Source organism: Carcharodon carcharias, chromosome 1 (assembly GCF_017639515.1).
Source record: "Carcharodon carcharias isolate sCarCar2 chromosome 1, sCarCar2.pri, whole genome shotgun sequence".
NCBI lineage: Eukaryota > Metazoa > Chordata > Chondrichthyes > Lamniformes > Lamnidae > Carcharodon > Carcharodon carcharias.
In genome coordinates this window covers 206,967,191-206,991,355 of record NC_054467.1, presented here as the reverse complement: position 1 = coordinate 206,991,355, position 24,165 = coordinate 206,967,191, and the positions used below count along the sequence as shown (strand labels likewise).

Here is a 24,165-nt window from a genome sequence, read left to right as displayed (position 1 = left end):
TTATTATTGTTAAACAGAATTAAAAATGATTAGCAAATTTCAATGCGCCCCGCACAAGAAGCACCATTTTAAATTACTGGTATACACAAAAATGTAACAAAGAAACAGAAGCAAACCACAGTAAGTGAACAAAAGTTCATACAGATATCCTAAGTTCCTAGTTATATGTATTCCTCACATACTTGACTGAAAATATAAGGAAAAGCCATTTGAATTTTAATATCTTGATTGGCACCCCTTCCACAAACACTCAGTCCCTCCACCACCAACGAATAGTGGCAGCAGTATGTACTATCTGCCAGATGCACTGCAGAAGCTCACCAAAGCTCCTTAGACAACACCTTCCAAACCCACGACCATTACCATCTAGAAGGACAAAGGCAGCAAGTACATAGGAACACCACCACCTGCAAGTTCTCCTCCAAGCCACATACCATCCTGACTTGGAAATATATCACCGTTCCCACTCTGTCACTGGGTCAAAATCCTGGCACTCCCTTCCTAACAGCGCTGTGGGTGCACCTACATCAAAGGGACTTCAAGAACACAGTTCACCATCATCCCCTCAAGGGCAATTAGGGATGGGCAGTAAATGCTGGCATAGCCTGCAATGCCCATATCCCATAAATGAAGAACAAAAATCTTAAAAGATGGCAAATATAAATTTTTAAATGCTAGATGTACACTGGGTACCTTGAAGATAATGCATCCACTGTACTATAATTTAACAAATATAACTCATATTCTTTTCCTAAAAAAAACTATTTAGAATTTGATATTATACATGGTAACAAATCAAAGGTTTTTTTGCAGTTAGTCAGGAACATGTTTTCCAGACGCGTCGTGGATAATAAACCCACTAGAAACATTGCATTTCAATGCATATTTCTTTTTTACTTGTTTCTAAGGCATAAAAGGGAATCATCTGTTTTTATTTCATGCCAGATGTCAATTTGGGAGGTGCAACAGTGGTGCTGCTTTTCTAGTACTCACACAGCTTGACATCAAAATCGCCAGGCATGCGTTGTGTGATTAAGGTGCATCAACATATGGGTATGTCATGCCATTGCATGAAGAGGTGGCACGGTGATACTTTAAATATGCTATTGGGAGCCAAACCTTTTGTGTTATAAATAGCTTTCAAACAAATTTCTACAATGCTGACTGTGCATTTACTTGCAAAATTTTGATGAATATAGCTTTAGCTGTGAGAGCTAAGGCTTTTTTCCACATCCAAGAGCCTTGGCTTGCTTATCTTGTGACTGTCATTTTGACCATAGTAATGGAAAAGTCTACATGCATATTATACATGGTGATAAAGCAAACTCTTCATTTTGGTACATATTATATTTGACAGTAGATAATCATTCACTGTGAAGTAATGTACACTCTAGGAAAGTGTGAGTGAGAAAAGATTATGGATTGACTATACTGGCTTGAAACAAATGTTAGTGAGAAAGGAAATCTCAAAAACTAATTGATTGAATTCAGGAAATCAACTCATTGTATAAAAATTGCCTTATCATGTCTTATGACAAGTTTCATAGAAAGTTTACGCAACAACATAGGTATCTCACTAGGGACTACATCGGAACTTACAATATGCCTTTCTCCAGCTTTTTAACGTGAAATTTTTTAAAAACTTCATTCGTGGGATGTGGGCTTTGCTGGTTGGGCCAGCATTTATTGCCCATCCCTATTTTGCCCTTCAGAAGGTGGCGGTCAGCTGCCTTCTTGAACTGCTGGAGTCCCTGTGGTGTGGGCACACAATCAGTGCTGTTTGGAAGAGAGTTTCAGGATTTTGACCAACGACAGTGAAGGAATGGCGATATATGTCCAAGTCAGGATGGTGAGTGACTTGGAGGGGAACTTCCAGGTGGTGGTGTTCCCATCTTTCTTATGCCCTTGTCCTTCTAGATGGTAGTGGTTGTGGGTTTGGAAGGTGCTGTCGAAGAAGCCTTGGTGAATTCCTGCAGTGCATCTTTTGATGGTATACTCTGCTGCTTGCGTGCGCCGATGGTGGAGGAAGTGAATGTTTGTGGATGTGGCGTCAATCAAGTGGGCTGCTTTGTCCTGGATGGTGTCAAGCTTCTTGAGTGTTGTGGGAAGTGCACTCATCCAGGCAAGAGGGGAGTATTCCATCACACTCCTGACTTGTGCCTTGAAGACGGTGGACAGCCTTTGGGGAGTCAGGAAGTCAATTATTCCTCGCACAATTCCTAGCCTTTGACCTGCTCTTGTAGCCACAGTATTTATATGGCTAGTCCAGTTCAGGCTCTGGTCAATGGTAACCCCCAGGAAGTTGACAGTGGAGGATTCAGTGATGGTAATGCCATTGAACATCAAGGGGCGATGGTTGGATTCTCTCTTGTTGAGAGATGCTCATTGCCTGACACTTGTGAGGCACGAATGTTACTTCCCACTTGTCAGCCCAAGCCTGGATATTGTCCAGGTCTTGCTGCATTTGGACATAGACTGCTTCAGTATCTGAGGAGTCACGAATGGTGCTGAACATTGTGCAATGATCAGGGAACATCCCCACTTCTGACCTTATGATGAAATGAAGGTCATTGGTGACGCAGCTGAAGATGGTTGGACCGAGGACACTACCCTGAGAAACTCCTGCAGTAATATCCTGGAACTGAGATGACTGACCTCCAACAACCACAGCCATCTTCCTTTGTGCTAGCTATGACTCCAACCAGCAGCGAGGTTTCCCCCTGATTCCCATTTACTCTAGTTTTGCTAGGGCTCCTTGATGCCACACTCTGTCAAATGCTGCCTTGATGTCAAGGGCAGTCACTGTCACCTCACCTTGGGAGTTCAGCTCTTTTGTCCATGTTTGAACCAAGGCTGTAATGAGGTCAGGGTGCTGAGTGGCCCTGGCAGAACCCAAACTGGACATCAGTGAGCAGGCTATTGCTAAGCAAGTGCCACTTGATAGCACTGTTGATGACCCCATCCATTGCTTTACTGATGATCGAGAGTAGACTGAAGGGGCAGTAATTGGCCGGGTTGGATTTGTCCTGCTTTGTGTGTGCAGGACATACCTGGGCAATTTTCCACATCGCCAGGTATATGCCAATGTTGTAACTGTACTGGAACAGCTTGGCTAGGGGCGTGGCAAGTTCTGGAGCACAAGTCTTTAGTGCTATTGCCGAATAATTGTCAAGGTCCATAGCCTTTGCAGTATCCAGTGCCTTCAGCCATTTCTTGATATCACATGGAGTGAATCGAATTGGCTGAAGACTGGCATGTGTGATGCTGGGGACCTCCGGAGGAGGCCGAGATGGATCATCCACTCGGCACTTCTGGCTGAAGATTGTAGCAAATACTTCAGCCTTATCTTTTGCACTGATGTGCTAGGCTCCTCCATCATTGAGGATGCGGATATTTATTCAGATGTAAGGATTTGAAGGCATTAAAAAGACTGATGAAAGTCTAGGAATGAGGAACTTCAGTTTTATAGAGGGATTGGAGAAGTTGGGGCTGTTCTCTTTGGAGAAGGGAAGGAGAGGAGATTTGAGAGAAGTATTCAAAATCATGAGGGGTCTGAACAGAGTAGACAGGAAGAAAGTTCTATGGTGGAAGGATCAAGAACCAGACAGCACAAATTTAAGGTATTTGGCAAAACAGGCAATGGCAACATGAGGAAAAATCTTTTCAGACAGTGAGAGGTTAGAATCTGGAATGCACTGCCTAAGAGTGTGGTGGGGCAGACTCAATTAAGGATTTCAAAAGGGAATTGAATCATTATCTGAAAGGAAAAAAATGCAGGGCTACATGGAAAATGCAGGGGAGGGACACTAGGCAAATTGCTCCTTCAGAAGGAGAGCACAGACAAGACAAACCAAATGGCCTCTTTCTGTGCTGTAACCATTCAATGGGCTGGATTTTATGATTTACGACGGGGTGAGGGAAGTGGACCTAGAAGTGCGTGGTCCACTCACTCCTGCTCCCATCATTGCATCACAGCGAATTAAGTGTGTTCCAGCCAATTAGTGGCTGCCCAGCGGGAAGGCGGCCAACTAGCTGCGTGAAGGGGGCATCTGTGCCCAATCGGGCTTTTGGGCGGGATGTTTGGCGGGACAGGGATCAGGCTGTGAACCAGCAGTTGGTCATGGCCACCCATTTAAAGGCACTCTGTTACAGGTTGGTGGCAGCTGTAGGAGAAATCCAGGTGGGTTGGGATGACTTCACTGAAAGAAGACCATTAAGATGACTGAATCCATTGAAGTATTGGAGCAGTAGTAGGCAGAAGCATGTTTTTCCATTTTGGTGATTATTGTGCTAGCAGTGTCTCATTCTCTTGCCAAGGCAGAAGAAACATCTGAGCATACCTGTCTCATTCCCCTTCTGAATAAGAAGTGTTCAGAAAAAGAGTCATATTCTACCCTTTAACTCTGTTTGCCTCTCCATAGAGAAGGAGAGTCAACCTGCACTGTTTTGAACAGTCTCACATCTTTCATCTGCCAGGCATAATGGAGGCAGGTCAAATGGAGGGGCCTAGACCAGGAACTCGCCCACAGTTCAACAATGACTCCCTGTAAGTCCTCCTCCAGGCTGTGATTACTTTCTGCAAGTCCTCCTCCAAGGGATGGCAAGAGGAGACCTCCCCACCAGGCCAAAGAGGCCTGAAAATAGATTGCAGAGGAGGTCAGCAGCCATGGGGTCATCCAAGGGGCCTAGCTGCAATACCATAAGAGACTGAATGATCTCTTGTAATCGGTAAGGCTGAGTGTGCAATCGTTTTGCAGATGGACCCATACGGGAAGGTGTGAGGGATGATGTGCATCAAGGGTGAGATTGTCTAGTGTTTGGCCCATGTGCAGAAGGTGCCATGAAATAGACATGCAACACTGCCTGGCAATAGCTGGGGGAGGAGGTGGTGGAGGAGGAGGGTTGGTTGGAGCGGTGGGGAGAAAAGGTGGGGGGTTCTGAACTGCAAGACCTGTTAGTTTGCAAGGATCATTGCAAAGTGGTGGCTGCCGACAATGGACATGCTGAGCACACAAATAAAGGCATGATCTTTCACAGAATACTCATGACAATGCAGGAGAAGAGGGCACATAATATCCAAGAGGGAGCAAAGACTGGAGGAGGAACGCCTAACCTGACCATTTTCATTTATTTGGAGGAAGAGCTATTGGAATTCACCAGCAAACAATGGTATCACACCTTTGGTTATGGAAGTGCTGGAGGACAGCCCCAGGTGATGAGATTCTGAGGGCCCATAGCTCTCTAATGAAAAGATTATATTGAATGGGGAGTCATTGCAAACGATGATGATGCCCTTCATAATCCATGTGTGTTTCCCCTACAGGTGAAACCTCAGCAACTGAAGCCCAAAGGGCCCAGCTTTAACTTCTGTAGAGGAGGAGGAGGGAGCCTCAGAGGATGCACCATCACATACTCACACAGCATCTAGCACCAGCACAGATAAATGCTCCTCTGAGGGTATGTGTGACTTGCTGGAAAGATCTACACACACTGGTGTGAGCACATCACAGTCACAGGACCATCTGTCTGAGATAGTGCAGGCATATCTGGCAGTCAGAGGAGTGTTGGAGGTGACCTAGATGCTGAGCTCTAGGCTGATGATGTGGCTCTGCTGGATGTACAGTACGAGGTACGTGGAGATGTGGCAGAACTTTAAGAGTGGTGCATGCACTGGCACAGACAACAGGCCATGAGTATTGTGATCACCTGCTCTTCAAAATGTGTGGCTTCCTCCATAGAGTTTGCGGCTGTCATGGAAGGCCAAACCTAGCAGCTGACTGATGGGATACTAGATATGCCTTTTGAGTTGCGTTAGGGTAATGAGGTGCCTGAAGTTGCAACCAGGTCCTGTTTCCTCTCAGGAAAGCAACGAGGTCCAAATGGACGTCAGGACAGCAGCTGTAGTCCCAATCGGGGAAAGCCTCTCAGGGCGCTGGTCATGGGCACAGCCTCCTCCTCCCCTGTGCCATTGACACCAATGCATCAGAGTGCCATGGTGACAGATAAAACTCCTACCACTGTGCCTCAAAGGCTCAGGTGACCAGAGGACACCCACCAAAGTCATCCCAAACAAAGGGACATAGAGTCAGCAGCCTGTCTCCTGCACAGCTGGCGGTAACAGAGAAGCACTATGCCATAGCATCCAAAAGAGAATTAAGAAAACACATTAGTCACACATCAGATCACAAGCGTGATTGTGTGGTATATTTTGTTTGGAGGAAGGTTGCTTCTATTCTGTATCAAATGATGGTGTTGTGTTTACTTGCTGTTCTGGCTTGATTTTTGTTTTTGTTTGGTGTCCTGATTTGTATTTTAATTGAGTGACTGCTATCAAGGTAGTTTTTGCTCATGTGGGCCATGCTGAGCTGCCTCATTTTGTGCCTCATTGATGGCACATGCACAGGCGTGGGCGATGCCAAGAGGAGCATTGTACATAATGTAAATTTCACATTCCAGGTAAACTGCAGCATTATAAGAGACTTCTCTGTCTCTCTGCCATCCAACACCTGTTTCATACTGCCTTGCACAGCTGGCTGGCATGGCTCCTCCTCCTCATCCTCAGACTCATTCTAAGGCTTGTCATCAGAGGTTGTGGCTCACTCCATAAGATCATTCTCTGCCAGGGCCTCCCCTCTCTGGAGTGGTAGGTTGTGTAAGACACAGCAGATCAAGAAGGTGAGAGAGACACAAGTCAGAGAATATTGCAGAGAGCCACCTGCATGGTTCAAGCATCAAAATCTCATTTTAATTAGACCAACAGTCTGCTCGAACAGAGATGTATCTCAGCCTCTGTAAACAGGGCTCAAGAGCTATCTCTTCAGCAGATATCCCTTCTCTTCAAGAATCCAGCCATCCAAAACGTCTAGTGGGCAGAACACCCCTGGCACCTGGGAGTGCCTGAGGATGTACAAGTCATGACTGCTTCCAGAATAGCGGGCAAAATCCTCTGGCGATGGTCACACGCAAGTTGAACGTCTTCTTAGGTAGTCCCTCATGATCGAGGATGACTTGCTTCCACATAAGAATGAGTTCTCAGGTGACTGAAGAGTCCAATGCCTTTTCAGTTCACAAATGCCCTTGCCCGTCCCTATGGAGCTTTGATGGCCATATGTGTGCAATCGATAAACCCTCACACTTGAGGGAATCGAGCTTTACTTGCAAAGCCTCTGGCTCTCTCAGTCTACTAGTGTTATCTGTGCTGAATGAAATGAATTCTCGCCTGAACATTGTGCCTGCCACTACCTTGGTGCAAAGATGTGCTGATGCTTGTGAGATGCTGCAAATGTCTCCAATTGGTGCCTGGAAGGACCTTGATGCAAAAAAATTCAAGGTCACAGAGCAAAAGGCATAGAGTGGCCATCAAAACTATTGGAACTAATCTTCTCAGCCAGCGTTCCACAGAGGGACATCATTGTCTCCCTGGAGAGATGCAGTCTACAAATACACTGATGCTACGATGCCTACAGGGAGGTCATTCTTTTTGCCTGTATACTCTGGGAAGGTTGGTGTCTTCTCCTACCTCGGCCTGCCTGCTGTTGTGGGCTTTTTGCAGGCCCTTGTGCAGCAGCAGGTTCCTCATCTGCCTGGACCGAATGGTACAGCTGCCCACCTCTGTTTCCTTCTTGTCCTTTCCTTATAACTGGAGGAAGATCCTCTCTAGAATTCATGACCCCCACCAGGGACAGCAAGCTCTGGTTCCTATAACGGAGTCCTCAAACTTCACGATATCCTTGTCTATAGGTCCCCTTCCCTCACAATCTCTCCTTATTTCTTATGGCAGGCAGAAACAGTGGGGAAAATTTTCTCCCTGTTGCGGGGGTTGGGGGCGGGGGGTGTTGTATGGGGGCGATCGCAGGCTGAGCGCCGCCATTTTGCGTGGGCGGGCCAATTAAGGCCCGCCCAGCATGACGCATGCCCGGAAGCGCTGAGCGTTCACTGTGTGGGCTGGTGGGGGGGGGGGCCGGCAGGCAGATTCGGGGGAGTGTGCTCTTTCGCGCACTGTCACATGAGCTGGGACATGTCCATTAATGTTAATAAAAATTTTTCCAACACTTTAAAAACATTCATGAAACCTCATCCTACCCATGGTTGACGTTCCATGAAAAATGCGAAGGCCTCCTGGGCTCTTCGCGGCCCGCCAACCTTAAGGATGCTGAACTGAAAATCTGAATGACTCGCAGTGACGTCGGGACGCATGCCTGGTGTCATCCCGCATCATTTTACGCCTCGGCAAGAGTGCCCTGCTCCCGCTCGCTGAGCCGAAGATTCTGCCCAGTGAATAAATGAAGTCAAAAAACTGACAAATGCTGCCACCTTCACCAGCTGACTCTGCTGATAAAGCCATGGTCCCACTTGCAGGCCTCTTTACCCATTCTTGCTTTTAGCTGGAGTGACTCACTCCCGGGGCAGAATTTTACGGCAGTGGGGTTTTACGTTCCTGCTGAAGTCAATGGGGATTGTAATGGCTCGCCATATTTTACAGCCCCATCCCCACTGAAGCGGGGCCGTAAAATTCTGCCCCCAGTGGTTTTTCCATGCGCCTTGCGACAAATGGAGTTCACAATGTTAAATCACAGTTGATTGCCTAGTTTAGAAGCTCACTTGATCTTCAGTTAATTTTTTTAAAAATGGGGGTCAGGCTTCTGATTTTGGCACCTACTCGCCTTCCACGTTACCGGAGACTGGCATAATAATGTCAGGTTGCCAACCTGATATCATCATGCCGCATTTTATGTCAGTACAGGAGTTGGGGTATGGTGGGGGGAAGGGCATAGCAAGCCCTATTTTCAAAAATAAAATGCAGCCCCATGATTCTATGAGTATCAAGAAACTTCCCTACCACCAACATTAAGCAGACTGGCCTGTAATTGCCAGGTTTATTCTTTTCCCTTTTTTTGAACAAGTGTGTAACATTTGCATTCCTTCCACTGTCTGGCACCACCCCTGTAACTAAGGAAAATTGGAAGATTGTGGCCACAGGCAGAGTTTTTATCTCGAGGCACAGGTGCATGCATAAAATAGCACATGATGATGTCAGGCGAGCGTCCCGACATCATCTCGCGCTTGCGCAATATTTCAATCGGTGAGTGCGTGTGAAAGTCGGATGTGTGCCCACTGACAATTAAGCCCTTTAAATTTCCAATTGTCCCTGATTTTTCGTGGTCTGTTGAACCTTGCAGTTGGCAGATGGGCGAATCGGCCAGGCGAACTTTGCATTTTTGATGAAACCTCATCCAAGGGTAGGATGAGGTTTCCGTTATTAAATTTTCAAAAATAAAAATGTATGGACAGAAGTTTCATCTTGTATATGTTCAGGAGACTGATTCTAAAGAGTGGATTTTTTGGGGGGAATTTTCAAATCTTTCTTTATTGCTTTTAAATTCTTAAGCTCCCTGAGGCAGCTCTCTGTCTTCAGGGAGCTTTCATTCCGGCTCCCCCATGCCCGCGCTTAGCTTAGCGTCCGCTGCATGCCGACCTAAAAATCCTGCCCCAGAACCTTCACAATTTTGACTCTTATTTCTCTTAGCAATCTGGAATATATTCCATCCAAACACTGATGCAAAGTCTTTAAGTCATTGGTTAAGGTGATATACTATTGCCCAGTACCTCACTTGAGTTCCAGGTGTCTCGTTGCCCCAGCTGCAACATTATCAGCTCGCACTTTCAGCAAAAAAATAGCTAAAATAAGCTCCTTGTATTTGCGAGGGTGGTGAGAGTACATGGGACAGGGAACAGAAATTAAAGTAATTGATTGATAATAGAAAAAAAAACTCCATAATTATTTTTGCTTTCCAGCTGATTCTTGTGTAGTGCACCAGAGAGCCTGTGCATTAACTAGGATTTTCGTTTGGAATGACAGAACACTTACCGTGCTTTCAACAGCTGATAACTTTTTCTGAGATCCTTCTTTTTTTTTCATAGTATTAGGCTTTGGCTTCTCTTTCTTGGCCATTTGTTTTGCTAATACCTCCTCGTAGGCATCAAAGATTTCCCACTAAAAATAGTAAAATATAAGTCATTTATTTAGAATATTAATGTTACTGGCATCTTAGAAATATGGCTGACAGCAGAAACTGCCCAAAACTGCAGCTTGGAGGGTATAAAATATTTCACAAGGTCAGGTCTATCAGCCATCGAAAGATAGGAGATAATCACAGAACAGGACAACTTTTAAATAATATGGATAGAAACGAATAATGACAAAGACGGTAAATCATTAATCGCTATATCCAGCAATATAAGTTGAACAGAATGACAGGGAGCAGGGGATTTCAGCAGTACAGCAGTCAGGAACCACTTGAAAGAAGGGGCAAGAATACAAAGAAACTCACTGAGGCAGTCATGGATTGATGCCCCACACAGCTTATGAGAGGCTACTATAACAGTTGTCATGTTAGATTTAGTAGTTATTAACTCCCCCAGCTGATTAATAAAATAAGCATTGGAGAGCACTTTGGATCTAGAGGTCATATTGGCAGATTTGATATTGCTATCTGATTGGGGCACCTCAGTGTTCATCACCAAAAGTGGCTCAGTAGCACAACCACTGACCAAGCTGACTAGGTGGTTAGAGAACCTCAAAGGGGGATAAACCGACTAGACTTCATCCTCATTAATCTATCACAGACAGATCTGCCCATGACATACTGGAAGGAGTGACCATTTCACAATCTTTGTGGAGACAAAGTCATAGCTTTACATTGAGGACACCCTCCATCATGTTGCATGATACTACCATCTTGTTAAATAGGGGAGATTCCGAACAATTCCAGCAGCTCAAACTGAACATCCATGGAGGTGCTGTGGGCCAACTGTAGCAGCAAAATTGTATTCATCCAGAATCTGTAACCTCATGGCTGAGATTATCCCTTACTGTCAAGTCAAAGAGCCAACCCTGGTTCAATAAGGAATATAGGAGAGCATGCCAGGAACAGCACCAGAGATACCTAAAAATAAGATGCCAACCTGGTGAAGCACAGGACTACATGCATACTAAACATCAGAAGCTGCATATGATCCCGCAACCAACAGTCAGATGGCTCTGCAATCTTGCCACATCCAGTTGTAAAAGATGGTGGACAGTTAAACAACTAATTGCAGGAGCAGGCTCCAAAAAGATCCCCATCCTCAATGATGGAGGAGCCTAGCCTGTTAGTGCAAAAGACAAGGCTTAAACGTTTCCAAATATCTTCAGCTAGAAGTGCCAAGCAGATGATCCATCTCAGCCTCCTCCTGATGTCCTAACCTTCATAGATGCCAGTCTTCAGCTAATAGGTTTAATCCACTAGACTCCTCAGATACAGAAGCAATCCATGACCAAATGCAGCAAGACCTGGGCAATAAGTAGGCTTGAGCTGACATGTGGCAAGTAACATTCTGCACCACACAATTGCCAGGCTATGACCATCTCCAAGAAGAGAGAATCCAACTACCGTCCCTTGACATTCAATGGCATTACTATCGCTGAATCCCCCACTATCAACATCCTGGGGGTTACCACATTTGGAAACTGCCCGAGAGTTTTTTTTAAAAGGGTCATAAGTTCACCTTGGAACTTTCAACAACATGTTTCTTCCAAGAAGTCACCTGAGCCATATGGTACTTGAGATGGAGCTGTTTGTTTGTTTTGAACTCCTAAGTTTTAATTAATGAAAAGCTGGATTACAAAGAGGCAATCACATGGCAGAGGCAAACCTTAACTTTGAGCCTGTGGTTTTGCTTTCAGTTTTACTGGGGAAAGAATGAGAACTGAAGGCTCCCCTGACTATCTCTCTTGCCCTCTCTGCTTTGTGAAACCATGCATGGTTCTTTACCTGTAGCCAGATAATCCTCATCTGAGTTTAGCTTGTCTGCACAATTTTGGACTTTCCAGCTAGGACAGGAAGAATTGGTCCAGCTATACTCTTCTCCATGGTGAAGCATTGTTGGTGAACTTAATGACATCTGCTGGGTTCAAAAGCACATCTTTACCCAAGGGAACTTCGGGCCAACAGCATCAAACCTCTATGAAATTTAATTTTTTTTCTCCCCTTTCTAAGAAAGTTTTAACCCATCTGCCCAACTCTGCAGAGGTTACCAGTGTGTCTTTTGTTTGTCTGTGCTTGTGTATCTGTGTATGTGTAGGGGAAGTTTAATAGGGTTAGTTAGTTAGACTTGCAGATTACAATCATGTGTCAACCAGCTCTTGAAACCTGGTTAAAAGGAACTTTGTTTTATAATAAATTAATTGCTCTGAATTTTTTGAAAGAAGCCTGGTCACAGTCCCTTTTCTTCTAGGTACTAGAAGTATAAACAATTAACCATTTTGGTGAGAAAATTAAACATTTAAATGGTACAGCCTGTGGTGTAGTGGGGCCTGATAATTCGCACACTCCTCCTATCCTGGTCATAATAATATAAATACTGTGGCTAAAGAGCAGTTCAGAGGCTAGGAACCCCGAGGTGAATAACTCACCTCCTGACTCCTGCAAGTGATGGCCTGGACTGAGCTGATTGAACCACAACAACCAGAACCCTCTTCTTTTGTGCTAGGCATGACTCAAACCAGCAGAGAGTTTTCCTCCTGATTCCCATTGATTCCACTTTTACTAGGGCTCCTTGATGCCACAGTCGGCCAAATGCTGCCTTGATGTCAACAGCAGTCACCTCTAGAGTTCAGCTCTTTTGTCCATGTTTGAACCAAGGCTGTAATGAGGTCAGGAGCTTAGTGGCCCTGGTGGAACCCAAAGAGAGTGAGAGTGAGCTGGTATTGCTCAGCAAGTGCTGCTTGATTGCACTGTTGATGACCCCTTCCATCACTTTACTGATGATGGAGAGTAAACTGATGGGGCAGTAATTGTCCATGTTGGATTTGTCCTGCTTTTTATGTACAGGACATACCTGGACAATTTTCCACGTTATCGGGTAGATGCCAGTGTTATAGCTGTACTGGAACAGCTCAGCTAGGGGCACAGCAAGTTCTGGTGCACAAGTCTCAGTACTATTGCTGGCATGTTGTCAGGGCCCATAGTGTTTGCAGTAGCCAGTGCCTAGAGCCATTTATTGACATCATGTGGAGTGAATCAAACTGGCTGAAGACTGGCATCTGCGATGCTGGGGACCTCTGCATGCAGAAGGATTTGGGTGTCCTAGTGCATGAATCGCAAAAGGTTAGTATGCAGGTACAGCAAGAATTTATGAAGCTAATAGAATGTAATTGTTTATTGCAAGGGGAATTGAATGCAAGGATTATGCTTCAGTTATACAGGGCATTGATGAGACCACATCTGGAGTACTGTGTACCATATTGGTCTCCTTATTTAAGGAAGGATGTAAATGTATTGGAAGCAGTTCAGAGAAGGTTTACTAAAATAATACTTGGATTGGGCGGGTTGTCTTATGAGGAAAGGTTGGACAGGCTAGGCTTGCATCCGCTGGAGTTTAGAAGAGTAAGAGACGACTTGATTGAATCATATAAGATCCTGAGGGGTCTTGACTGGATGGATGTGGAAAGAATGTTTTCTCTTGTGGGAGAATCTAGAATCAGGGGTCACTATTTAAAAATAAGGAGTTGCACATTTAAGACAGAAATGAGGAGAAATGTTTTCTCACAGAGGGTTATGAGTCTTTGGGACTCTCTTCCTCAAAAGGTGGTGGGAGCAGACTTTGAATATTTTTAAGGCTGAGGCAGATAGATTCTTGATAAGTAAGGGGGTGAAAGGTTATAGGGGGTAGGAGGGAAGGTGGAAAAATCAGATCAGCAAAGGTCTTATTGATGGAGGAGCAGGCTCAAGGAGCTGAGTGGCCTGCCTGCTCCTAATGCGTATGTTCGCAAGGACAATTAGGGATAGGCAACAAATGCTGGCGTTGCCATGATGCTCACATCTTTAGAGCAATTTATTTTTTAAATACCAAGGACAACAATGTGCTGGTATAGGAATTTGAAAAAGCTAACCTTGGAGCCATGAGAAATGCCTCAACATTAATCAGAAACATATAAGTAACAGAAGTAGAAGTAAATATATTATATAAGTTATTGCACAGCATGAAGAAAATTAATTCTGCTTTGAAAAGCACAGCAAGACCTAGACCGCAGTAAGCTTTGAAGTGGTTAGAAGAAAGTTTAAGCAAAAATATTTCAAAAGATGTAAGAAAACATTATGTAAGAAGAATTAGAATTCCACAAGCAATAACTGAAGACAGCTAAACAAATCAAAATAATTAGGATAGAAATGAAGATAAATCTCATGGTGCAGCAAGGAAGATCTTGATTTTTTTTTACCAGTTTTTGAACTTGGCATCTTAACCCTGTAAGGGCTGTGACAGAAAAGTCAAATAAAATAGACAATGAATTTTGTCATCATATATTTGTGCGATTAAATAATCTACACACTTGACAGCAGCCATCATTGAAGGAAGTATTTTCCACATAGTAAAAATACTGTCTAATTCTTCTATAAATGAAATTTATAAGTATTTGCACAATGTTTGTTAATCATTGAGAACCTATGGAAAAAATATAGATCCACATTATCACCTGATTAGCTGTAGAGGAAAAGTTTGCTCTCGGAGGTGGTTCTGTCTGGCATCCATTTTCCTGTGGGGACAATGGGAAACCTTAGCACAGTTATGTCAACAAGCTATTACTATTGATCATAGCCTAGGCTGGGATTTTCCAGCCCCCCCTGCCACTGGGAACTTCTGGTCCCGCCAGAAGTTAATGAACATTTGGCTGGCCTGCCGCATCCCCCTGTTGCAGGTCGCGCCACAGTGAGGCCGTAAAATCTCAGCCCTATTCTCAGTCATATAATTATGCTTATTTCTTGCCTGATTTAGTAAATAAGTGACCTGATCTATTTGAGGATTTGGTCTCTTCATGATCTTATTGGAAAGCTGCAGGCACCAAACGAATGGACGCTGCAGCTTAGCAACTTCAGGCCATTGCAATATTAAGTAGGCAAGAACTTGAGCCAGGTGGCAAAAAGACAGGTTTGGTTCAGCTTGTGGAGTTGTCTGTGCTGGGTCTTTAAGGCCGGCCCCACGCTGTGTCCCCTAGATCTCCTGAGCAGCACATCCTGCACTGCTATAATGCCTTTGCTATTTATGCCTTCGTCAGCTGTGGTTCAGTAGTAGCACTCTTGCCTCTGAGTCCGAAGCTCATGGGTTTAAGTCCAACTCTAGAGACTTGAGCATATATATTAGGCACTTCAGTGTAACACCAAGACAGTGCAGCATTTTCTTCTGAATGAAACATTAAACCAATTTATCTTTGCCCATTCCTAGACTTGAGGGTGGGACTTCTGCCCAACACCATGATCCACCAATGGCCAAGGCTTAGTTTCCTGGTGTGGAGGTCATGAGATAGTCATTAATCAAATTCCTGCTCGCGCCAGAAAAATACAAATGGTGCTACAGCAGGGCCATGTTCCAGCAACAGAAGTGGTTAAAAGAAATTTTAAAGGGGTCATAGGGCCCCCAAAACTAGAAGACGTTATGGATTAAAAGTCTTAGTTGAAATTGAGACCTTTAACAGCTAAACTATCAGGGAGATTTAGTAGTAGAAGAGGCCTTTACTAGTTCTTTCTCTTCATTTCCAGCAGTTAGGATCATTACCTTGGGCTTATCATCAAGGTTCACACAACAGTCTCAAGGAGCGTCTGCGACATGGGTGGATAGCAGAGAATTAGGCTGAGAATCCAGGTGTTGAAAGCTTTTTCATGTGACAAAGTGAGAAAGGAGAAGCTAGTAGGAATCCAGAGGAAAATAATTCATGTTGTAGTGGAGGAGACAGTAGTACTCATCATCTAGTTGTTCCCCCTGTTCCTCTGCTATCCCATCCACTTTCAGACTAGGGAGTAGAGGAAATCTATTGTACTATGTCAGCAACTTCACTTCACTGCTCCTGCACTGCAGCAAGGACGACATTTCAAAAGTACTTCATTGGATGCAAAACACTTTAAGATGACCTGAGGTTGTGAAAACTGATTATAAATGCAAATCTTTTTTTTAAACTAATAGTGTAGTGTGTTTTCTGCTTCTGTGCTACTGAGGCTTTTCAGGAGTACATATGAGGGAATTACACATTCTGTTGCAAATGCGAGGTTTTATAAAAAAAATGTTTTAGGCTGCCTTTTTAATTTAGCATAAAATATGAAGGGGATATGACCTACTCTGAATCCTGCTGACAACAAACCTGGGTGGCATCATTGTTAAAGATTAAAGGGGCCCCCAGGTTGTTTTAGTGAGAAGAAGGTGCAAGGTGTACATGCCTGTAAACAATTATCAAAGCATCTGTGCTGACATTGGCTAGACTATTTGTCTCCAAAGTCCCAGGAAGGTGTTTACGAATGTCAGATTTTGCAAACGTTTATACTCTAATCTGTCTACTTAGTTTCAAGGTAGAATGAAGTCAAGAGTTTCCAGGTAATTAGCATTTCTACCTGGATACAAGGCCCATGATCTCAACCCTGCTCCTCAACCCTGTTCCTGCTTCTGACCCATCCACAGCTCATTTCATGCCCTTGGGTTTCCTCCACCATCCCACATTCCCCATCATTAACTAATGCCTATCTTAACATTCTTGCACTATAGAATTTAAGTGCAAATCTCCCACTTAAAAAATTAATTGATAGAAATTCAAGATCGAGGTTTGTTACAGCTTTGGTAGTGACCGATAACTTTTAAAAAGAAACATGAATTCCCAGGGTCCAACTTAAAGGAATTGCGTGGCAAGATGTCAAGTTTTAAGAACTTTACTGTAACACACAAACTAAAAGCAATATTGGCTAAATTCTATTTCAGTAGACAATTTATACTCAAACTGCAGAAAAGATCCCTCATTTAACATTTTAAATGACTGAAAATCTACCTCTGTGGTTATACTTTACTCTGTCCCTAAAGTGGACACTTGATTCACCCGGAACCATTCCAAAGTGATTCTTAGCTCCCAAGAACTTGTTTTCCTTTCTCAGCGAGGTAGCTCTCATTTCTTGAACTGATTTACATGGTAAGGGACAAAATGGAGATTCTTCCCTCGAGCCAGAGCGAGGCAAGTCTCCCAGTCCCATTTAAATCCTCATGAAACCAGTCTCTTCAATCCAAGTGCGAGCTTCCTCTTGCATTCTTGCATGGTGAATGATAGAGAATTGCTGTCTCTATCTCTCAGCTCTCTCTCTTCTATGGACCCTTGAAGACTGATACTGTCTGTGAGTTTCAGTAATATTTTAAGAAAGCACCCTGTAAACTGATCGTAATGGCTCCTTATGGACTCTACCCTCTCTCAAAGCCCATCTTCATGGCAACATGAATCACATAGTTCAAAAGGAGCTATTGCCAGTTTGGGTCCTATATTTCTGGGCCACACTCAGCCTCCCAATACTGGAGGTCCCAGCATCCCCGAAACAATAGCCCCAAATGCCCCTGCTCCCATTGGACTTCAGGACAAAACTTTACAAGAATTTCTCCCCATTCAAAGACGCTGGTACTCCCTCAAATTGCTCACATGTTCACAATGCATTCCCAGCACTACATGATTCTAAAACCGTCCCAAAGCTCTCAAACCCTAAAGAATATCCTCCCTTGTGACTCCATATTTTGAGATCAAGGTGATGCCCTGTATTCTGTCAAAAGAAGGATCTCTATTTAAAGGGATCCTAACTGGGCCTGAATGGCTACAGCTAACATTGCTGCTGAAGGCAGCAGAAAGAAGAGGGATGACGGGAAGACATCTGCATCCTCTGGAAGACTCCAGATAGACTGATGCATCGAGCTTGAGTTTGAGGCAGTAAGGAACAAAAGGAAAGTTTTGTTTTCCACACAGCAGAGGAAGAGACTAGCTGCCCAAACCAAGCAGGTGCAGCTGGAGGTCACTGAGTTAGTAAGCAGCAAGAATATGGCCCCTCTCAGCCACATACAGTGTTACAAATGTTTTACGAATCTAATAAGGTAAGGAAAGATGAAAGGCATAATACTTTTACATGTCAACCCTCACACTCAAGTCTTCCCCAGCCTTCTCCTGCAAAATAAGACACCTCCACCCTCTCTCCTCACATCTCCATCTGAACACCCAACACTCTTACTGACCTTTACCTTACTGACCTTGCATCCATCCCTCACAGTCACTACCTTCTATAAATGTTCTTATTCCATCCTCTCCACACATTCCACTTCCCAAGCTCTCTGCTTTCTCTCAGCGGGTATAACTCCAGGGAGAGGCAGAGAACCAGGTGGGACATAGACAGAGTGGCATAGTCCATGGACATAGGTGATAGAGAGATGGGGTCTCCCACATTTCTGGTGACGGCATTAGATATCACACTGCCAACTGGGACATAATACTCATTCATGCTGAACTGGTATCACGACTAACTGAAATTTTTGATATGCGCAATGTACAGTGTGAATTCTTTCCTTATGTTAGCAATAAATCTTTAATCTCCTGCAGGTTCTTCAAGAGTGACAGAAGAGCAGACAGTGGTAGGAGGCTGAGGAGTCCTCAAAAAAGGGTCAGCAAGCTGACAATGCACTGTTACATGACTCATTTTCACCCTCCACCAGCACAGATGGGTACATTTCGGTGGGTACCACAGTAGAAATAAACAGATTGTTGCATGGTGACATCACATGTGAGCATGAACAGGTGCTGGCAACAGTAACAGCAGTGGAGAGTCCCTTTCAGGAGGGTGCAGGACACTCCAAGCAATGCTCAGCTGGCCACAGAAGCTGAGCTTCCTGGCTCATCGATGAAAAGGGTAGATCTGGAACGGCAATGTGTGCTTCTGGCTTCTGTCTGCATTTCCAGAGGCAACGCAGAAAGAGATTGGATGAGTTAATCTCTAATAGGAGTCCCATGATGTCTCAGACATTTTTGCTAATCTCCACCTCCTTGGAAAGATTGGCCACTGCATAGGGAAATAGTCATGGTAAGTGTATGCTAGCCCAGACCCATGAACTGCACACTCTGAATGGCACTTTACACAAGATCGAGGAAAGCCTTGCATAACACCTCATTGAAATGCAGCTCACCAACTCTTGGCTACCAGAGAGGTGGAAGTGGATCATGAGAGGGAAGAGGAGAAAGGGCGCATAGTGGGGACTATTCTGAAGGTGTTTCCACCTCATCCCTTGCCCCTCCATTTTCAGGCAGAAACAGTCTCTGGTGGAAAAGTCATTGGTGGGGCCCTCACAGACTCCAAAATCCATAGGATATCTGCCACAAGTGTCTCATGTCTCTGAGCAGGGAACGGGCACCCTAACTCCAACTCTGCTGAAAACACAGGGGTTGCACCATGTAGAAGTAATAGGAAATGGATGAGAAAACATAATAGTTGCAGAAGGGATTTACTTGAGTATGGATAACAATGCTCATGATGTTAGAGTTATGTTTATTTCAATGAACAAAACACTTTATTTGATCTCCTCATTCTCCTGGCCTCGAATTGGTTACGTTGTGAATGTCACATGGATAGTAGCCCTAGGTGAATGGCATAACCAGGTTGGAAGATGAGAAAAGGGTTTCAATATAACAGTTGGATTTTGAACTGTGGAAATGATTTGTGTTGGACAGGAGACCACAGGGCTTATGATTGCACTGCCATATGGCTTCACTGAAATTAGTTGAAGTTATGTCCATGAGGCCATCGTGGGTTTCTCTGATAACTAGGTTAGTGACTTCAAGCATCCTGGCCAAAGCTGGCTCCTTTACCTCCTCTTTTTCTGAAGATGCCAATCAAACTGTATCTTTCTCCTCCTCCAGTTCCAGTCCTCTCTGTCATGTGATGTTGAAGGGACAGCAGACTACAACCATTCTGGACGCCTTCAATAGGAAATATTGAAGAGCATCTCCTGATATGTTGAGGTACGTGAATTGTATCATAAGCACCAGGTAGTTAGCTCTTTGGCTGCCCTTGTGGTCATATTGTTCCTCTTGTAACATTCCTCTGCATCAGTGATTGGGTTCCTCACTAGTGTCATCAGCCAGATCCTCAGAGGGTTGCCCTAAATGCTAAGGAGCCAGCCACCCACAATATCTGGAGGTGCAAAAACCTGTGTGAGATGTGGCTACTCTACAATGAACAAATCATGGCGGTTTCCAGAATATCTTGTAAAGATATACCTGATAATATTCTAATTGTGAAATACGAACTGAACATTGAGGGATGATTGATGAACACTCCAGGATGATCTGAGGGTACCTTGATTGCCACATGTGTGCAGTCCATCAGTCCTTGCGCCTATGGGAATCTAGTCACAGTGACAAATGCGAGGGAATCTAGTCACAGTAACAAATGCGAGAGACCTCCACGTTTGACTAGCCTCATCAGTGTAAATGTGGACCAGAGTCATGGTCATGGCAAACAAGGCATCAGTCATCTGGGGTTTGCACCTTTGAGCAGGAAATTGAGAAATCTTGAAAACGTCAGTGTAGATCCCTGGAAGAAGCCAGAGGCAAAGCCATTCAGGCTACGGAAACCTTGATGGCCACTGGCAATGTGTGCCCGTCTGGCCACCTTAGTCTTGTCCAGGAGTAGCAAATGTGAAAAGCAACCTTCCACAAAGCCTGAGGCACTCTGCTTCACCATGTTGAGATAGCTGATCTTTGAGGGAAGGTCATCGATGAAGCAGCTGAAGATGGTTGGGCAGCGATGTTCTGGGACTGAGATGACTGACCTCCAACAACCACAACTGTCTTCCTCTGCGCCAAGTATGACTCCAACCAGTCTTCCCCCAACCAGACTTCAGTTTTGCCAGGACTCCTTGATGCCACACTCAGTCAAATGCTGTCTTGACGTCAGGGGCAGTCACTCTCACCTCACCTCTGGAGTTCAGCTCTTTTGTCCATGTTTGGACCAAGGCTGTAATGAGGTCAGGAGCTGAGTGACACTGGTAGAACTCAAAATGAGTGTCATTCAGCAGATTATTGCTGTGTAAATGCCACCTGGTAGAACTGTCAACAAACCCTTCTATCGTTTTGATGATAATCGAGAATAGAGTGATGGGGCGGTAATTGGTCAGGTTGGATTTGCCCTGCTTTTTGTGGACAAGACATATTTGGGCAATTTTCCACATTGCAGGGTAGATGCCAGTGTTGTAGCAGTACTGGAAAAGCTTGACTAGGGACATGGATAGTATCCATTGTATTTGTAAGATAAAACCATGCCAGAGGGTGGACCTGTGGGCAGAGGGACCTGGGATAAAATCAGATCTGCGATAGCAGAGATTCAGGATAAAACGAGGCTCATGTGTGGACTGTGAGAGAGCAAGAGTGGACTTGTCGGAAAGCCAGGGAGGAGACATGGGATAAAACCAGCCCCGAGAGTGGTTCCACGTGGGAATAGGAGGGAGAACAAGAGGGGCAGTGAGTCAGGAATCAGAGCTTTAAAAATCAACTAAAGGAAAATCAAGGAGAGACATCACAGGACAGCAGGTAGGTTGTTGAGTATTGTATCTTTGCTGTTCAAGCCAAGGAGGTGTGTCAAACCCAAAGCTAAGGATCTGTAACTTACTATTACTTTATTAAATTAATGAAGCAAGATAAACTAATTAATCTATAGAACTGAAATAATCAACTGAACAATAGTTTTAGCTAATTAAATAAGTGGGCCATTTAGATTGACATGGCGAGGCAGTTGGTGTGTGGTAGCTGCGGGTAGTTAGGAGTTTCTGGACCGCATTGCAGTTCCAGACAACCATATCTGCATTGAATGTGTGCAGCCCAAGGATTTAGCTCAGAATTGTTCCAAACAGCATTTGATAAGGTGCCATATAAAAGACTTGTGAACAAAGTTTGAGCTCATGGAAGAAAAGTGACAGTACAACATAGATACGAAATTGGCTAAGCGACAGGAAATAGAGAGAATGGGTGAATGGTTATTTTTCAGACTGAGGAAGGTTTATAGTAGAGTTCCCCAGGGATCAGTGTTGGGAACCCTGCTCCTCCTGATATATATTAAAGATTTAGGCTTTGGTGTACAGGGCACAATTTCAAACTTTGCAGATGATATCAGTATGGCTTGTGAGAAGCATAGTGTTAAACTGGAAAAAGGCCATAGAGAGGTTTGTGAAATGGATGGAAAAATTGCAGATGACATTTAGTGCAGAGAAGTGTGATGTGATTCATTTTAACAGGAAGAATGGGGAAATAATATCAAATAAAGGTTACAATTCCAAAGGGAGTGCAGGAGCAGAGGGTCCTGAGGGTAATTGTACACAAATCACCACACTTTAGTAAGGATTTGAAGGGATTAGAGACGGTGCAGGAAAAATTAATGAAAATGGTACCAGGGATGAGGAACTTCAGTTATGAAGATAAATTGGAGAGGTTGGGTCTGTTTTCCTTGGAGAAGAGAAGGTTGAGAGGAGATTTTATACAGGTATTTAAAATTTTGAGGGGTCTGGACAGAGTAGTTGGGGTGAAACTGTTCCCATTGATGGAAAAATCAAGAACCAGAAGACAACAGTTGAAGATGATAGGCAAAAGAAGCAATGGCAATATGAGGAAAAACTTGTTTAGGCAGCAAGTGGTTAGAATCTGGAATGCACTACTTGAAAGTGTGCTGGAGGCAGGTTCAATTGAGGCTTTCAAAAGAGAATTGGGTTATTATCTGAAGAGGAAAAATTTGTAGGGCTATGGGGAAAGGGCAGGGGAGTGGTATCAGGTGCACTGCTCTTGCAGAAAGTTGCCACAGGCATGACAGGCTGAATGGCCCCTGTTAGTGCTGTAACCATCCTAAAATCCTATGATTCTGAGTCTGTGAGTTTCACTGAACAATGACTTCTACCTGTGTTGTCACCTTGTTGACCAAGCCACACATGGCTCAGGAAACAAGTTCCCACTTGTCTCCAAAAGTGCCTCCAAAGTGGGAAGAATCGTGCAGGATTCCTGACCCACCAGCAAATTTCAAGGCTTTCAACAATGCCCGCATGCAAACTGGGCCCGCCGCGTGGCAGCTGAAATTCTGCCCAAGACAATAGACCAACTTTCACCAACTATTAGAGGTACTGGTCATAGCAGTAATCTTGATTAACAAAGATTTCCAATGCAATCCCATATTTTGAAATAACCACAGATGAAGGAGATAGGAGAAAATTCAGGTATTCAATTGTGACAATCTGCATTCAATCCAATAAAAATTGTATGCACAAAATTCTTACAAGCTGAGAGTACATAGGTTGAAATTCCCTTAGTTCTCTAATAAATGGCTTACAGAACAAATAATTATGGTATTAAAGTTGTTTCCTGAAATTATTATCTTCTTTATTCATAATTACTATGTATCAGTATGCGAAACTGACATTCTAGTTTCAAGTTTAAATTAGTGTCATGAAGCTATTAATGTATAATGTTATTAGAAATTATTTTTCTTTTTAAAATAGAGGTGTGGGTGTGTCTTAATTAGATTAAAACCTTCTAGTCTGGGTGCTTTGATGTATACCAGTTTTGAGATGTAAACTTAGAGGGAAAGATACATTTGCAGTTTGATGAATAGACCATTCAAGAAGGGAGTGAAATGTTGCATCCAGCTAGCAGACACCAAGCAATGTTTACATTACTAATAAAATTGGTACTATGAAAGAGGTTTTATTGTTAGAACAGGTTGAGTTCAAAGGGGCTGGTGATACAATGAGAACTTGCATTCAAAGTGGAGTTTTGGGTATAACAGAAGGGTAGTTTTGTGTGTGCAGGGCAGAGGCATGTAACATCAAAGCCCGTAAGCCTACCACTATATCTGCAAAGGAACCAAAGTGAAAGGAACCTGATTTTGAATTTGTAAGGTAAAAATGCTTTGCCTGGTGTCTGCTAAAAGTCTATGGGTTTTTTTGCCTTATTGGAGATTAGCTTGGGAATTTGTTAAAAGTTATGATAGTAGTAATTTGTAGCCATGTGCACACATTTAATTGGGTGAATTAATAAGTGTCTCTTGTAGTTTGATATAAAAGCTTCTCGAAACCTGGTGGTCTTATTCTTGAATTTACAGTGTGACTCAAAACATACCACTTGAAAATATAAGTTATGACAGTTGTTTAAAGTTTCCCTCTGGGATTTTAAATAACAACCTTTGCCAACTGCTGTGTCATAACAACTGGGGACTCTAGCGGGATGAAAATATATCTAATTCCTTGGCTGGTATAGAATTGTTGAATCTTAAGGTTGCGGGTACGAGAAGCACTTTGAATTCAGGAGATAGT

General features: G+C 43.8%; 1 protein-coding gene across 1 annotated transcript in view; it reads right to left on the bottom strand.

Moving 5' to 3' along the window:
* The window catches only part of dnai1.2 (dynein, axonemal, intermediate chain 1, paralog 2), a 337,978-nt gene that overhangs the window by 232,999 nt on the left and 80,814 nt on the right, over positions 1–24,165 (bottom strand). Inside the window, exons 8-9 of the mRNA XM_041183411.1 lie at positions 14,516–14,575; positions 9,869–9,994 (exon numbers count right to left, since the gene is read on the bottom strand). Coding sequence (XP_041039345.1) covers positions 9,869–9,994; positions 14,516–14,575 — 186 coding nt within the window. The remainder of the gene's footprint in view (positions 1–9,868; positions 9,995–14,515; positions 14,576–24,165) is intronic.